The sequence below is a fragment of the Mus musculus genome, chromosome 10 (assembly GCF_000001635.26).
Source record: "Mus musculus strain C57BL/6J chromosome 10, GRCm38.p6 C57BL/6J".
In the NCBI taxonomy this organism is placed as follows: Eukaryota; Metazoa; Chordata; class Mammalia; order Rodentia; family Muridae; genus Mus; species Mus musculus.
In genome coordinates, this window is record NC_000076.6 from 33,588,609 (window position 1) to 33,607,626 (window position 19,018).

The window sequence follows — 19,018 nt, forward strand, 5'->3', positions numbered from 1 at the left end:
ACCTAAGAAATGGATAACAGGTTGAATACAGAAAAAAATGTAGTGACCACACACAGGCACACAAACACATACACACACACGTATGTATATACAATAATTGTGTTCTAGTGTCTTGACAACTCATTGAACTGAATTTATTTATGTTCTATATGCCTAATATCAGGTTTTAACAGTAGCCCATGACTTACTTCTGAAAATTAAGCCTTTCAGCCAAAACATATTCTCATCACAACACTGAGAACCTTCAGTATTTCATTCATTTTGTTTTAGGCTAAGTAACATCTTCCTGCAAGGAAGCATATTTATCTCAAACAGCTATGCATAGATTAGGAAAATGTGACTTTCTTTTTATTGCCCTTGTCACTGTTTCTCATTATGGTTCCGTCTGTGCACACAAAATGTAGAAGTAAATATACCTCCTACCAGGCTGTCTGAATGAATACAGATTATAAGGCTATGTGGTCGTTTTCAAGACAGGTGTCATTTCAGTACTGTTTAGTCAATGCTGCCTTATAATTCAAATGTAGTTTGCAGCAAGAGATATCTACTATTGTCCAAATGCTGTATGCCTGAAAACTACTAGTATGTTAGCAACCATCATAAGGAACAAAGGTAAAGCACCCTATAGGTTTACTCTGAAGCCCTAAGTCCATCAACATCAACTGTTTCCTTTTTCTATTCTTCATTGGCCTCTTCAAACATGTGCATGCACACATGTGTCTTAATAGCTACCCACATTAACATGAAGGATTTAAATTATTAAATAAGCTAAATCTACAGTAAAGTTAATGGAACTCCTTCAATCACTGGCCTTTAACAGTGATATTCCAAATCATTAGCATGTACTATGATTTTGACAACATTCCCTGTGTAACTGGGCTTCGAAAGAGTCATAATCAGGATGTGTAGTGGCAGTGCTACACATGAATATTCCTTCTGCATGAATGATCAGAGCTCTCTGAGTTAGCAGGGTCCTTGAGTCAAATGAAAGGGCTAGTGAATTGAAAATGTATTCTTTATTCTTTCTCAAGTCCTACTTAATAAGGAATTTGGAGTATCTGGCACCATATTAGGTACTCAGTCCTACATCTGAGTTTTATGTAGCAATCAAAGACCTATTGAGCCCCTTGACACAGTCAACCCTTTTTCTAGCCAGCCTGTCTTGGATACATTATACAGTTGGAATTAGGAGATTCCAGGAAAAGTGTGAAAGAAAAAGCAGAAACCCAGCAGGATAGTACCAAGGAGAAAAACTGACAAGCATATCTGAAAGGCAACGAGAAGTACTTGGAGGAGGAGAACACATTTTAAAATTTTTATAATTTGGTTTTTCAATTCTAAACATGTCTCCAAGGGAATATTAGATAAAGAGAAATAAAATACATTTTAAAAGAACATCATCATTTCACTATGAATTCAAAGACTGAACTGTTTCAGGCATTTCAAACATTTTATGCTTAATTGGCTTCCCAGGAAGGTACCTTACGTTTCCAAGTCACATTCATTGATTTCCAATAAAACTTCCTGTTTCTATGACTACATTAATCAATTAGCTTCTTGTAAGTTGTCTTCTCTTTCTCTCCAAAGAAATCTGAATCTATTATTCCTTCAAACAGTTAATGGTGCCCATACTTATAAAAAAAATGCACTGTGTTGGGCAATAAATTTGATGCCTTTAGTATTTTGAAAATGTTTGCTATTCTTTACAGGCAAAGCATACAAAAACTCCTTTGTACTAAAACTAAATGTCTTGTTAGTGTATAGTGGTGTTTATAAAAAGTATCTTGGAAACTAACAAAAAAAATTCCTTCATCTTCATGCTATATCCTAGGGAAATTAGTCAGTAGGCAATCAAAGAGGTTTTTTACTAAAGCACAGAAAATGTATCTGCCAGTGAACATCAATAAAGTACAAAAACATAGGGCAGTCGTTTGTGACTTAATTAGAAATGAAGCAACGTCTGTATGATGGACATATCACTTATATTTAAATGGGAAGATTGGAGGTTACTTTAAGCTAGTTGATACCTCTTAGACTCAATCCAGGAGTCAACAATAATAACAGAAAACAACCCTTGGGAAAATCATTGATGTGCAGATGCAGATAATACTACTTATCAGCTGAAATATGTGACTAAGTGCCTTAAACTCACTGCAGTGAATAAACTTGATTGACTAAGGTATAGACTGGAATTTCTCAAGATCTGGTTTCTTGTTCTTTGCCTCACATGTCTTCTTTTACTCAGAAAATCTTCCCAAAGGAGAAAAATGATAAAGGCATTCCTTTGCCCCAAGTCCCTTCTATCTAGAGAACCAAAAAAGTCTTTGGTTAAATGGTATAGCTTGAAGTCTTCTATCCCAGCAATTCAAATCTTAGTCTTCCATCCCGAGCTCATCTACCTCAATTCACTTCTTATTGCAGTCACATCAGAATGGATTCACTATATACTTGTAACTCTCACTAGTTCTGTGCTGTCCAACGTATTTTCTGGATATCTCCTAAAAGTCCCTTTTTGTCCTTGTCCCTTTAGCAAATTTTGCACAATCTTCCAGGCCAACACTGTCTTCGCAAACATCACCTTTTCAGCTATGGCTGAAGTGCCCACCTCATCAAATAACAAAATACTAAACTGCCCCAAAGTAAATCATCTCACTCTTTGTTTTTCTGCCTTTCTAATTGAAAGAGTATTTTATTTATATCCACTGTGAAATTACATAGAAGCTGTTTAACCACAGGAAAGAAACATTACAAATGTAATTATTTATATACAACATGAACCCCAAAGTGGGGGGAAAAAGAGACTATTCAGATTCCAAACTTCAATCAACTAGAGCTTCTCAGATTGAGGAATTACTGGATTTCTCAATTCTCAAATTTCTCCATTCTCAAACTTCTCAAAAAGGAAACAGTCCACACTGATAACTGAAAAAAATATTCCTTGAAAACTCAGCTGATCCACACTGACTTTAGCTGAGATATCACCTGCTAGGTGTATAATAACACTTTAAATTGGTGTAAAGACCTAGAGTGAGATTCAAGCAAGGTCAGTAATTTCACAAGTACTTGATGTGTGGCAGGGCAGCCATCTGAATCTAGCTCTGTTTGACATCTGAGCATATCCTGCATCCACCCTTATTTGAGCTCTCTAGGTTTACCTTGTCCTATGACTACATGTGGACCTATGCTATTTTCCATGTATCTTTATAAAGTAGGTGAGATCTTTATCCAGGTTACTCAAAATAGTGTGCTTCAAAAAAAAGAGTGAGCTGGTGACAAAATGACACATTTTACAAATGACTCAAGAGGAAGGGAAACAGGTCCTCTTCAAAACAATGACATCCATTAATTAATGGAATTAAAATAAATGTCCCATTGTCCATTGGGCTTACTTGAACTCGTTTTATTTTTTCAACATATTAGAATATTATTTATATTCATCTAAGTAAAACCCACATTATAACAAAATTGCAGTATACTGTTGCTGAGTTACTAAAACGGTTTACATTTCTTAATGGCTATGATGGATTTAGTTGATGGGACTTACTGCTTTGGTAGAGGTAGTGTTCTTATTATTAGTGGTATATAACAACTTATTTGAATATATCACAATGCTCATTAATAGTTTTATCCCTCAATAGTAAATGCAAACTTAACTAGAGACTTAATTTTAAAAGTCAGATTTTGTTACTTCAGTCAGTTATCTACTGATCAACCATAAACCCAGTTATGCCACAATGAAAAAGTTTTAGAAATCTTAGGATACAGACACAGGTATAAGTATCAATTTGGACTGAAGATAATTTGAAGTTATAGCTTGGTGCCTCATGTGCTAGTTCGAATGAGATATCTCCCCAAGGCTCAAATATCAATGTTTGATCTCAGTTGGTTGTTTGGTCATGTTTAGGAGGAGGTGTGTTACTGGATAGTCAAACTTTATTTAGAGTTTAAAGATTCATAATTTCATTTTCTCTCTCCTTGACCTTATGGTTCAACTTATAAGTTCTCAACTTTCTGCTCAAGTCACCTTGCCTCCACTCTTTCATCACAGACATTTAAACTATAAGCCTATACAAATTCTTTCTCCCATATGTACCTCAGTCATAGTGTTTTATCTCAGCAATAGAACAGAAACTCATAAAAGTTATCAAACACATTCTCAAGAAGATATCTGTGGGAAGCCAACTCCAAGATGGCGCCGGTTTCCGGTTGCCGTTGTCATAAACACCACTGTGCAGGCGTCAATTCGAATTTGGCGCCAACCCCTCCCGAGCGGGTGCATGCAAATTGGGTGCCAGGAGACTGACCAATCCCAGGGGGCCACGGAGCCTTCTCCTGTGCTGGGTGCATATAAGCAGAGCTCCCTGGGTGTCGGGGGTCCCCATAGAAGCAGCAAGACATTCCTGCAATAAAGGCTGTTGAGAAGAATCCGACTGTCATGTCGTTCTTGCTGGTCTGGTCGAGAGCAGACTCGACAGATATCCTTTCAGCTGGGCAGTGGTGGCGAATACCTTTAATCCCAGCACTTGAGAGGCAGAGGCAGGTGGATTTCTGAGTTCAACACCAGCCTGGTCTATAGAGTGAGTTCCAGGATAGCCAGAGCTATGCACAGAAACCCTGTCTCAAAAAAAAAAAAAAAAAATCCTTTCTTTTAAGATTTCTGTTCTTTTAATACAGTTGTGAATTAGAATATTTTTGGCCTGCTTACAGAGTGTACATTTTGGAGAAAATAGGTCACTGAGAAGCTTATAGAGAATGAAGAGAAGGAAGTTCCATATGTACAGTAGAAACCTCTTCAGGGAATGGAGATCATTTCCCTCTTTAGCCACAAATACAGTTTTAATATGACTATAATTCCAGCTGGACTCACACCAAGTACTTAAAACACTTAAAGTTCTGACAATAGTCATAAGAATGAGAACTTCTACCAGGCAGTGGTGGCCTACGCCTTTAATCCCAGCACTTGGGAGGTAGAGGCAGGCGGATTTCTGAGTTTGAGGCCAGCCTGGTCTACAAAGTGAGTTCCAGGACAGCCAAAGCTTTACAGAGAAACCCTGTCTCGAAAAACCAAAAAAGAAAAAAAGAAAAAAAAAAGAAAAGAAAAGAAAAGAATGAGAACTTCCCTCAAATCACTATGCTGTTTGCTTTCCAACAATGACTTATGAAGTTATTTAAGGGACTCCCATCCTACACATGTTGGATGTAGTATGAGTTCCCCATCATTTCCATAACTGAAGGCCTAGTCAAGCTTCCATACAAATAAAAATGAGACCCATGCTAAAGATAAATAAGAATTTGGTGAGGTGATCATTCATTCTATGTTTTGTGGTAGTTTAGGATAACCAGTTTTCTTCTCAAGTTGAAGAACACTTTATGGATCGCTGAAAATGGTGCAGGATGCAAGGTAGGCACATTGGAGAGCATGCATTATGCTTGTCCTCTCTGTTCTTATTAACTATCTCTGGAAAGTAATAAATAGATAAGACAGTGGCAAGGCTGACTCACCAAGTGCAAATCAGGACTCTTGCTTTAGGATAAAACTATGTGGCGAATATCAGTTTTTCTAAATGTGAACAAAGGCAATCCACAAACCTGAATTAAATCTGGTTAAGGTGTCCTGCAGCCGGAAGGGGGCACCCATTGTTAAAAGGTAAGTGGTCATCAATTAAACTGCCAGTAGACACCAGAAATGATCAAATGAGATACAGATTGGTTTGCTTTATTAACCATTTAAAGAAAGTGCAGCATCTTTCATTGGGGAACATTGTTATGATTTGTTATTTTAAAATAAAGATATTCTGATTGATAAAATGTTAACTTGAGTATATCGAGAATGTGTGTTGGGGCTACAGGAAATAAATACTAATAACATCATTTCAGTGAACTTATAAATGTTCCAGCTCAAAAACCAATTCACAAATTATGCAAGTAGAATACAGTAGAAAGAAAGAGAGCAGTAGGACATCCTAAAAGTTAAAAAAAAAAAAACTTACCAAGAGCAGGATTATGCATGCATAATGCTTACAATGATTTATTTTCCAACTTATAATTCCTAACAAGTTAAGTAGTATTCCCAAAGAAGGTGTACCATTATTGCATAAATTGCATATCACAGCTCCCATTTACCAACAAAGAGATAAAAACCAATAACTCTAATTATGTCTAAAGAAATGTTTCAAGCAAATATTTCTATACTTTAAAGTGCAGAAGAGTCACTGATGAATTTTAGTTAGCATGATTCAATCTCAAATTCACTAGTTTAATAGTCACTAAACAAAATTTTGTTAATTTGCTAACATGACAGAAAATAAAAATGAAACAACAACAACAAACAGTCCTAAATACTACCACATCAAAACCAAAAAAGTAAAGTTGTATGTTCCAGATAGCAAGACAAAAATCTCTATTTAACCCTCATACTCATGTGTAACTATAGGCCTTTCTATGACCACCTCAATTCCCAAATAATAACACAAAGACTGCATTTATTTATAAGCCTTAGCCTTATAATTAGGCATTGTTTCTCACTTTCTTGTAACTCAACTATCCCATTTATACTAATCTAAGTCCTGCCACATGGCTGGTTAATTATGTCTCCTTCTTTCTCAGCCTGCTGCTGCTTCTATGTTTGGCTGGCAAAACCTCCCATGCCTGACTCCCAGAGTTCCTATCTCTTTCCAGAAGTCCTAGCCTCTCCTCCCTGCCTTTCTTACAGGCCATCAGCTTTTTATTGAACCAATCAGAAGATGAGAGAGGGAGTGTTTACAAAATAGGATGTGTCCATATGAACAACAAAACCAAAGTTCAGTCTGCAGTCAACTCTGTGGGCACAGAAATCAACAAATAAATAACGCAATGACAGTCTTTACAAAGTGTACAAAACCAGTCTTCAGCACTTATATGTCCAAATAAAGCAGGCACCTGCAAGATATCACAGACCTTCCCTATTAGAAGACCCACATCCTGCTTTCTCTTTGCTTGTTCGATCCTTATTTAATTATTTCCTTTACAACTTGTACTAAAAATCTATAAACTTTTGGTTTGGGGTTTTTACTATTTCATAAGATACCCAATACATAACAAATAAGGCAAGAACCATACAGGAGACAAAGAAACAATAGCAGTGGTGTACTCTTACCTGAAGACCTTCAATTGCAAGTCGCAGCATGTTTGGTGTAAGCTTAGAAGCTTGCTTGAAGGTGAAGTTACTCCAGTCTATGATCAAAACAAATCCATTTACTTGAAGCTCTGGATCTTCAATCATGGCTTCTAAAGAAAGTAAGATGGCACGCAAAATATCCACCAGTGTGTACCTATCAACAAGAGAGAAGTATTGAGATAAATCTAACAGCTACATTTCATAACCACTTGGATAAAAATTATTGAGGCTTTATATTTGGGTGGAGTTTGCGGGAGTTGTTACTGCTTTTTTGTTTGATTTGACAAATTTTTAGCAAACTAAAGATTCTCTTTAAAAGACCTTGAGATTTGTTTAGGGAATGATTTTTTAAATTGGATTTCAAGAAGAGATTGACTTAAATGGACCATGAGAACAAAGTAGAAATTAGGGGGTAAGAGTTCTAGCAGTGAATCAGCAGTTATGAAGGTTACTAGTATGTACTTCACTTGCAGAAGAGCCAAGTTCAATTCCCAACACCCATATCCAGTGGCTCACAACATTCTGTAACTTCATTTCTAGTGGAATCCAATGACACTGGCCCATAAGCTGTACTGATGTAACATACTGCTTACCACTAAAAATTTAAAATAATAAAAATAAAGTTTAAGAAATGAAGCATATACTGTACCCAAACAAAGAGCAATGCTTTTGAAAACACTACAGCTAATTTTCCTCTAGACCATTACATAGTTTTCTAAAATCTCATTTTAACTACCTCCAAAAGTAAGCATCACACTTTCCATTAAGGATTCCTCAGAATATGTGCACTTTGTTTGGTCATACAATTGCCATTCCACATGTGAAGAAGCATGCATCTGAGCAGTCACTCAACTGAGAATCAAACACAATCTGTAAATGTATAAACCATGTATGGAAACTTTTTATCACCCAATAAACGTAACTATTTACATACCTTTTGTATTCCATCAGTCATGACAAATTATCAAGAGATACTTAGAGACACTAATCTATACAATGAGAAGCTTAGAAATTATACACATATACAAGTGTACACATGTATAAGTACATTGCCATTTTAGAGAAGAAAAAACTAAGCATCTTCAGATATTGTTGTCCATGTAGAATGTTTAAACCAATGCTCAAAGAACACTGAATAATGTCTTAGTAAAATGGTAAATGCTGAGACCTTCAGGACAGCCCTTAAGGTTGAGAAAAGAACTCTAAAAACATGAGTTCAAAAATACATAATTTCTCAACTATGCAAAAATATAAGAATGAAATATGAATTTTAAAAGCTGCTTCATAGATCAAAAGGAAGAGAAGGCAGCCACACTGAGTCAGCCTGTCAGAAAGATGCAAAAAGCCTGTCAGTCTGAAAGATACAAAGACAGACAGGCAACTACTAATGCAGGCAGATTCCTGAGTTCAAGGTCACCCCGTGTGCAAAGACCCAGGTATGGTAGGAATGGAAATTTCAGGACAGGCTCCCACCCAACTAGCTTATTGTCAGTGCTTAACAGAGGCAGGCAGATCTCTGAATTCTTTGGCAATGTTAAAAGAAAATGTGTGCTTACTGTTTCCTAAGAATTAAGGGGCTACAATCACAAGATGCTGATTCATAGGATAATGAAAAGGAAACCTGGAGTAAATAACTGGATTGATATGTAAAATAAAAGACTCTGCTTATGATTTTTAAGAGATAAGCTATCCAGAGAATGTTTTAGAATAACAAGAGAGAACTGCTTTGGAGAACTATCATGAGCAGAACATAGATAGAGATAAGATATCCAAAGAATATTTTACAATAGTAAGAAATAAGTACTTGAGAAAAAAAAAACTGTCTTGAGCAGAACATAGAGAGAGCTGTCTGTAGATCTCCAGAGAAAGAAGATCAGAGAAAAGGAAAGCAGAACACAGAGAAAGCAGGCTGGAAAGCTGTCTAGGGCAGAGCGTAGGCCACTAGCTTGGAGCCACAGTTTGACTTTGAATTATTTGTTTTGACCACTCCCAGATACCCCTTCTCTTCAAGCCAAGGTGGTCCTTGGTATCATACCACAACAAAATAAAGGTGACATATGAAAAACCCGTATTAAGAACATGCTAAATGGAAAGAAAATTAATGCAATTGTATTAAAATAGGAGCAATATGGAGCAATAGTAGCTTTATTCACACTGTTGCCATTCCTATTCAATAGAGTGTGCAAAATCTTAGCTCAAGCAATAAGGGAACAAGGAAACAAGTAAGAAACTAAATCAAAGTCTATTTGTTTGCCCATTATTTAGTTCTAAATATTAAAAAAGTAATAATTAGATCAGAGAACTTCTAGAATCTATTAAACTTTCAGCAAAGTAGAAGTATACAAAATTTAAAAAGTGAACTGGTTTCATTCATGACACAAAAACAAAACAAATAACAGACTGTCTTTCATTAGAAACAAATGGGCATCTAAGAAATAATAATAAAATAAATGAACCAGAATAGGACAAAACAGAAGAAGACCCAAAGAAAAAGCACAAGAAACATATAGATGCAAAGGGCACACACATGTGAACACACAGGAATCCTAGAAAATCCACAGAACCTGTAGCCATAATAGATATGCAAAGGACCTGTAAGCTTTTGGTTTAGAGATGGGGACCATGTGTTAATTATTTTTAGTTCTAGAATTGTATCTGGTACAGACTCCTGTAGCTTCTGTGCATGCTGGCTCAGTCCTGGGAGACGAAAGTGCATTATTCAAGCTGTTTTTAAAAGGTCTTGTTTCTGCGGTGCGTCCATCCCCTTGGCTCTGGATAAGAGAAGCGGTAAGGGGGGAACTGAGGAGAATGGTAAAAGGAAAAAACAAAAGCATAATATATTGTATCAAAAACTATTTCAAAGAAAGGGAAATTTATTGAATAAAACTAACCAAGAATAAAAGTTTAATTTTTGAAAGAAATTGAGTCATACACTAAAGATAAATAGACTCCCTATGCTGACATAGTAGGAGAGTACAAATGACCAGCCTTCAAAAAAGCAATATACAGATTCAATGTAAATGTAGCCAAATTACCTGTGCCTTTCTTCAGAGAACTAGAAAAAAAGTCTTAAAATTCATACTTATAAACACAAAAGACCAGTATATCTATGTAATCCTAAGCAAAATACATATATGAAATTACTGGAAGCATTACCATAACCAATCCTTAGAGTCATGCCTAAAATAAAATAATGCTTAAAGCAGTATAAGGTACTCATACAAAAATATTCATGTATATAAAAGAAATAGAATAGGAAATCCATATTTAATTTGAACCAATTGAGGCATCTGTTTTGTTTTGTTTTGTTTACAAAGAAGCCAAAAATACCAGAGAAAAGCAGCTTCAAAAAATTGTGTTGGAAAAACTGGAAGCCTACATGTGTAAGCATTAAACTAGAACTTTATCTCTCACCTATCATAAAAGATAACTCCAAATCAGCTTCTATACAGCAAGAGGAACAGTCAGTCTAGTAAAAGTGCAGCTTACAGAATGGGGAGAAATCTTTCCCACCAATACATTGGACAAAGAATTAATACTGAAACACACAGAGAGAAACACAGAACATCAAGAAGATAAACAACTATCTCAAAAACAGACTATAAATCTGAGGAAAGGGGTCTGAAAAAATGAAGTATAAATAGCTAAATAACCATTTTGAAAGTGTTAAACATCCTTATCCCTCAAGAAAATACAAATTAAAATTACTTTGAGTTTTTATCTCTTCCATTACTGAATGATTTTCAAGATATCAAATTACAACCAAGGCTGGAGAAGGTGTATAGAAAGAACTCTTACATATCATTGATGGGAGCATAAAGTGTTGTCTCCACTATGTAAATGAACATGGAAGTTTTTCAAAAGATTAAAAATATAACTACATATATCACAGCTATTCCATTACTGATCATATGCACAAAAAATTCTACTGTAAAGATACCTGTTCAACCATATCCATTTTTCCACTATTCACAAAAACTAGGAAATGCGATTATCCTAGATGACCATAAACTAATGAAATGGCCAAGAAAATCTGCACAAAGAAGTTTTATTCAGCTATAAAGGAAAATGAAGTCATAATATTTGCAGAAAAAAATGGATTCAACTGTAAAACTGAGTGAACTAACCTAGAACCAGGGAGATAGACACTGTATATCACCCTTGCATATAAATCCTGGCTTCTAATTTTTAATTATATGTATTCAACTTGAGGTACAACCAGAAACCAGGAGACTAGAAAGAAGCCATCTGTAGAGAGGAGAAGATAGTAGAACATAGGAAATATAAGAAAGAGGAGAATCCCAGGGATGGAACAGTTTAAGCAAGAAGGGAAATACCACATAAGAAAAAGCAGGGAGCAGAAGGAGGACTGACCACATCAAAAGATGTATAAAACGGTCATATGGAATCTCTTATCTTGTAAAACAATTCAAAAGTACATTTTAAAATGAATTTGAAAGGTCGTGTTCTACATGGCTGGATAGTGCTGCTCCTATAAGCTTTAGTTTATTATTAAATAAAATCCCAATGTCAATGTTGAAATTCTCTCAGTGAACTGTTGGTCAGAGGAACTCTGTGAGACAACAAAATTATGATGGTCCCTACCATTCCTTTGGCTGGCCTACCAGAATTCTTTAACAGCCTATTTAGATTGGAAGTGAGTTGGAAGCTTCTTTCCTGGTAGCAATGCACTGGTGACATACATGAGTGAGGAAAATCGATTCCTGGAACACAAACCCAACCGAAATAATAATAATAATAATAATAATAATAATAATAATAATAATAATTGCTAGGGAAACAGCGGATTATAGGTCCTGGGGATCTACTTAATTCTTTCACTTAGCTAAATAGACAGCATCATACTACCCTAATATTGCTACTCTAAGAAATGAGAGAAAAACCATTCACTCCAGCCAATAGTTGTGAATACAGAAACTAATGGTTGCTCAGGGTGCTGAGGATAATTTTAAGTGCTCATTCTTGAACAAGATATTTCTACTATCTGCAATATAACCATCTATGCTGTGACTCATTGAAAGAAAACTTTTTCTAATCTTAGGAACTAGTAGGATGGGTAATGGGATAAGAGCACTTGACACTATGCCTGACATTTGAATTTGACTCCTAGGACCTTGTTTATGGAAGGAGAGAACTGGCTCCCCAAAGGTTTGGGGTTTTTTGGTTTTGGTTTTGGTCTTGTTTTGTTTTGTTTTGTTTTGTTTGTTTGTTTTTTCATGACCTACACATAAGCTGTAGCATGTTCACACCAGAACTCATACTGCCCCACACAAATTTCAGTAGGGTTATTATCTTACATATTTAAAGAATATCTTTATTTATTTTTATTTTCTTCACTGTGGAAAAGGAGACGAAAACATAAGAATCACAAGATACAGCATTGCTATCTTAAGGGAAAAACACATCAAGTCAAGACATTTACTTCCTAATGGGTCTGTCAAAAGTCAGGAATGGACTGGGGAAGGGCTAAGCTACCCTGAGGTCTCATTATTGAACTGTCTCATGATAAATTCTGGAAGGGATGGAGTTGTCTTCAGTTGTGTACCCACCGATGAACCTGCTAGGATCCAATGCATAGTCCAAACCATGGATGGGGGAGGGGTGTTAGATATGGGAGGGAAATAAGAGAAGGTAGGGAGTGTAAAGAGAATGCATTATAAAACATACATAGTCAAAACTTCCCAAACATAAAGAAAATGATGCCCACTCACATACAAGAAGCCTACAGAATGCCAAATAGACTGGACCAGAAAAGAAAGTCCTCCCGACACATAATAATCAGAAAAACAAATGAACTAAATAAAGATAGAATATTAAAAGCAGTAAGGGAAAAAGGTCAAGTAGCATATAAAGGCAGGCCTATTAGAATTACACCAGACTTCTCACCAGAGACTATGAAAGCCAGAAGATCCTGGACAGATGTTATACTGACACTAAGAGAACACAAATGCCAGCCCAGGCTACTATACTCAGCCAAACTCTCAATTACCATAGATGGAGAAACCAAAGTATTTAATGACAAAACCAAATTAACACAATTTCTTTCCAGGAATCCAGCCTTTCAAAGAATAATAACAGCAAAAAAAAAAAAAAAATAAATAAAAACAAACAAAAAAAAAAACAAAACAAAAAAACAAAACAAAACAAAACAAAAACAAAAAACAAAAAACAAAAAAAAAACCCAAAAAACAAAAACAAGGATGGAAACTACACCCTAGAAAAAGTAAGAAAGTAATCCTTCAACAAACCTAAAAGAAGACAGCCACAAGAAATGAATGCCAACTCTAACAACAAAAATAATAGGAAGCAACAATTACTTTTCTTTAATATCTCTTAATATCAATGTACTCAATTCCCCAATACAAAGACATAGACTAACAGACTGGCTAACAAACAGGACCCAACATTTTGGTGCTTACAGGAAACCCATCTCAGGGAAAAAGACAGACACTACCTCAGAGTGAAAGGCTGGAAAACAATTTACCAAGTAAACAGTCTGAAAAAAACAAGCAGAAATAATCATTCTAATATCGAATAAAATTGACTTCCAACCCAAAGTTATCAAAAAAGACAAGGAGGGGCACTTTATGCTCTTCAAAGGTAAAACCTTCCAAGAGGAACTCTCAGATCTTAATATTTATGCTCCAAATGCAATGGCAGCCACATTCATTAAAGAAACTTTAGTAAAGCTCAAAGCACATATTGCATCTCACACAATAATAGTGGGGGACTTCAACACCCCACTTTCATCAATGGACAGATTGTGGAAACAGAAACTAAACAGGGACACAGTGAAACTAACAGAAGTTATGAAAAAAATGGATTTAACAGATATCTACAGAACATTTTATACTAAAATAAAAGGATATACCTTCTTCTCAGCACCTCAAGTTACCTTCTCTAAAATTGACCATATAATTGGTCACAAAACAGGCCTCAACAGATATAGAAATATTGAAATTGTCCCATGCATCCTATCAGATCACTGTGGACTAAGGCTGATCTTCAATGACAACATAAATAATAGAAAGCCAACATTCACGTGGAAATTGAACAACACTCTACTCACTGATACCTTGGTCAAGGAAGGAATAAAGAAAGAAATTAAAGACTTTTTAGAGTTTAATGAAAATGAAGCCACAACATACCCAAACTTATGGAACGTAATGAAAGCATTTCTAAGAAGAAAATTGATAGCTCTGAGTGCTTCCAAAAAGAAACTAGAGAGAACACACATTAGCAGTTTGACAACACACCTAAAAGCTCTATAACAAAAAAAAAGCAAAATCACCCAAGAGGAGTAGACAGCAGGAAATAATCAAACTCAGGGTCGAAATCAACCAAGTGGAAACAAGAAGAACTATTCAAAGAATCATCCAAACAAGGAGCTGGTTCTTTGAGAAAATCAACATGATACATAAACCCTTAGCCAGACTCACTAGAGGGCACAGAGACAGCATCCAAATTAACAAAATCTCAAATGTAAAGGGAGACATAACAACAGATCCTGAAGAAATACAAAACACCGTCAGATCCTTCTACAAAAGGCAATACTCAACAAAACTGGATAACCTGGATGAAATGGACAAATTTCTAGACAGATACCAGGTACCAAAGTTAAATCAGGATCAGATTAATGACTTAAACAGTCCTATATACCTTCAAGAAATAGAAGCAGTCATTAATAGTCTCAAAAAAAAAAAAAAGCCCAGTACCAGATGGGTTTAGTGCAGAGTTCTTTCAGACCTTCAAAGAAGATCTAATTCCAGTTCTTCTCAAATACTCCTCAAAATAGAAACAGAAGGTATTCTACCCAATTCATTCTTTGAAGCCATAATTACTCAGATACCTAAACCATAGAAAGACCCAACAAAGATAGAAAACTTCAGACCAATTTCCCTTATGAATATCGATGCAATAATACTCAATAAAATTCTCACTAACCGAATCTAAGAACACATCAAAACAATCATACATCCTGACCAAGTAGGTTTCATTCCAGGGATGCAGGGATGGTTTAATATATGGAAATCCATCAATGTAATCCACTATATAAACAAACTCAAAGACAAAAACCATATGATCATCTCGTTAGATGCAGAGAAAGCACTTGACAAAATCCAACACCCATTCATGTTAAAAGTTTTGAAAGATCAGGAACTCAAGGCCCATACCGAAACATGATAAAAGCAATCTACAGCAAACCAGGAGCCAACATCAAAGTAAATGGTGAGAAGCTGGAAACAATCCCACTAAAATCAGGGACTAGACAAGGCTGCCCAGTTTCTCCCTAACTATTCAACATAGTACTTGAAGTCCTAGCCAGGGCATTTCGACAACAAAAGGAGATCAAGGGGATACAAATTGGAAAGGAAGAAGTCAAAATATCACTTTTTGCAGATGATATGATAGTATATATAAGTGACCCAAAAATTCCACCAGAGAACTCCTAAACCTGATAAACAGCTTCGGTGAAGTAGCTGGATATAAAATTAACTCAAACAAGTCAATGGCCTTTCTCTACACAAAGAATAAACAGGCTGAGAGAGAAATTAGGGAAACAACACCCTTCTCAATAGTCACAAATAATATAAAATACTTTGGCGTAACTCTAACTAAGGAAGTGAAAGATCTATATGATAAAAACTTCAAATCTCTGAAGAAAGAAATTAAAGAAGATCTCAGAAGATGAAAAGATCTCCCATGCCCATGGATTGGCAGGATCAACATTGTAAAAATGGCTATCTTGCCAAAAGCAATCTACAGATTCAAAGCAATCCCCATCAAAATTCCAACTCAATTCTTCAACGAATTAGAAAGAGCAATCTGCAAATTCATCTGGAATAACAAAAAACCTAGGATAGCAAAAATTCTTCTCAAGGATAAAAAACCTCTGGTGGAATCACCATGCCTGACTTAAAGCTGTACTACAGAGCAATTGTGATAAAAACTGCATGGTACTGGTATAGAGACAGACCAGTAGACCAATGGAATAGAATTGAAGACCCAGAAATGAACCCACACACCTATGGTCACTTGATCTTTGACAAGGGAGCAAAAACCACCCAGTGGAAAAAAGGCAGCATCTTCAACAAATGGTGCTGGCACAACTGGTGGTTATCATGTAGAAGAATGCGAATTGATCCATTCCTATCTCCTTGTACTAAGGTCAAATCTAAGTGGATCAAGGAACTCCACATAAAACCAGAGACACTGAAACTTATAGAGGAGAAAGTGGGGAAAAGCCTCGAAGATATAGGCACAGGGGAAAAATTTCTGAATAGAACAGCAATGGCTTGTGCTATAAGTTCGAGAATTGACAAATGGTACCTCATGAAACTGCAAAGCTTCTGTAAGGCAAAAGACACCACCAATAAGACAAAACAAACTAACCAGTACTTCCAGAGCTCGTGTCTCTAGCTGCATATGTATCAGAAGATGGCCTAGTCAGCCATCATTGGGAAGAGAGGCCCATTGGTCTTGCAAACTTTATATGACTCAGTACAGGGGAACGCCAGGGCCAAGAAGTGGGAGCGGGTGGGTAGTGGAGTGGAGGTGGGAGGGTATGGGGGACTTTTGGGATAGCATTTGAAATGTTAATGAAGAAAATACTTAATTTTAAAAAAAGAATGATTTTATGATATCTGCTTTTATTAAAAGTGAGCATCATAAGATTATACCCAACTATATGGAATTTATCCAGGGTAGTACATGCCTTGTTGTAAGAAGTCTAAAAATATTACTCAAATATGTAAGATAATTACACTACTCAAAATTTGTATTACACGTATTTATTTGTGTGAGAGCAGAGTGGATACTGGTGTCCACATGCTACAGGTCAGAAAAGAACCTTTGGAAGCCAGTTCTTTCCTTCAATCAACAGGGTCCTAGCTGTCAAATTCAAATGTTAGGCTTAGTGTCAAGTGCTCTTATCCCATTACCCATCTTAACAGTTCCTAAGATTAGAAAAATTTTTGGAGCTCTGAGGCGGCGCCATTTTCGGCTCCAGACAACCGGCCACCTTCCTGGTGAGAGCACAGGGGTCCACCCGGCCCGAGAGACTTCTGCCTCACGTTCCGTGGGGGCCACCTTGGTTCCGGGACTCCGGGGCGGGCGGTCTGAGGGTGAGAGTGTGGAACACAGAGGCCAGCAGCTTCTGGAAAGGGCGAGAGCCACAGAGCCTCTGAGGCAGCTCCATTTTCGGCTACAGACAACCTGCCACCTTCCTGGTCAGAGCACAGGTGTCCGCACAGCCTGCGAGGCTTCTGCCTCACGTTCCGCGGGGGCCACCTTGATTCTGGGACTCCACAGAGGGCAGTCTGCAGGCCAAAGCAACACAGCTTCTGGGAAAAATCCTGTTTTGGGCCTTCATCTTCGGCCAGGAGGAGTTCCAAACACCAGATAACTGTGCACCTCCCTGAAAGAGGAGAGCTTGCCTGCAGAGACTGCTCTGACCACTGAAACTCAGGGAAGAGAGCTAGTCTCCCTGGTCTGCTGATATAGTGTAACAAAATCACCAGAGGAACAATCTCTAAACAGAGACAACTATAAAAACTAACTCCAGAGATTACCAGATGGCGAAAGGTAAACGTAAGAATCTTACTAACAGAAACCAGGACTACTCACCATCATCAGAACCCAGCACTCCCACTTCGCCCAGTTCAGGGCACCCCAACACACCTGAAAAGCTAGACCTGGATTTAAAAGCATATCTCATGATGATGGTAGAGGACATCAAGAAGGACTTAAATAACTCACTTAAAGAAATACAGTAGAACACTGCTAAACAAGTAGAAGACATTAAAGAGGAAACACAAAAATCCCTTAAAGAATTACAGGAAAACATAACCAAACAGGTAGAAGACATTAAAGAGGAAACACAAAAATCCCTTAAAGAATTGCAGGAAAACACAACCAAACAGGTGATGGAATTGAATAAAACCATCCAAGACCTAAAAAGGGAAGTAGACACAATAAAGAAAACCCAAAGTGAGGCAACAGTGGAGATAGAAACACTAGGAAAGAAATCTGGAACCATAGATGCGAGCATCAGCAACAGAATACAAGAAATGGAAGAGAGAATCTCAGGTGCAGAAGATTCCATAGAGAACATCGGCACAATCAAAGAAAATGGAAAATGCAAAAAGATCCTAACTCAAAACATCCAGGAAATCCAGGACAAAATGAGAAGACCGAACCTACGGATAATAGGAGTGGATGAGAATGAAGATTTTCAACTCAAAGGACCAGCAAACATCTTCAACAAGATTAGTGAAGAAAACTTCCCAAATCTAAAGAAAGAGATACCTATGAACATACAAGAAGCCTACAGAACTCCAAATAGACTGGACCAGAAAAGAAATTCCTCCCGACACATAATAATCAGAAAAACAAATGCACTAAATAAAGATAGAATACTAAAAGCAGTAAGGGAAAAAGGTCAAGTAACATATAAAGGCAAGCCTATCAGAATTACACCAGAATTTTCACCAGAGACTATGAAAGCCAGAAGAGCCTGGACAGATGTTATACAGACACTAAGAGAACACAAATTCCAGCCCAGGCTACTATACCCAGCCAAACTCTCAACTACCATAGATGGAGAAACCAAAGTATTCCACGACAAAACTAAATTCACCCATTATCTCTCCACGAATCCAGCCCTTCAAAGAATAACAGAAAAAAACCAATACAAGGACGGGAACCACGCCCTAGAAAAAACAAGAAGATAATCCCTCAACAAAACTAAAAGAAGACAGCCACAAGAACAGAATGCCAACTTTAACAACAAAAACAACAGGAAGCAACAATTACTTTTCCTTAATATCTCTTAATATCAAT

The 19,018-nt window shown here is 36.7% G+C and overlaps 1 protein-coding gene across 3 annotated transcripts in view; it reads right to left on the minus strand.

Annotated features, from left to right (window-relative positions):
- The window catches only part of Clvs2 (clavesin 2), a 112,399-nt gene that overhangs the window by 76,323 nt on the left and 17,058 nt on the right, over positions 1-19,018 (minus strand). For all 3 annotated transcript variants that reach the window (NM_001359139.1, NM_175448.4, XM_030245010.1), the window contains one exon: positions 7,136-7,310. In NM_001359139.1, coding sequence (NP_001346068.1) covers positions 7,136-7,261 — 126 coding nt within the window. In that variant the 5' untranslated portion in view covers positions 7,262-7,310. The remainder of the gene's footprint in view (positions 1-7,135; positions 7,311-19,018) is intronic.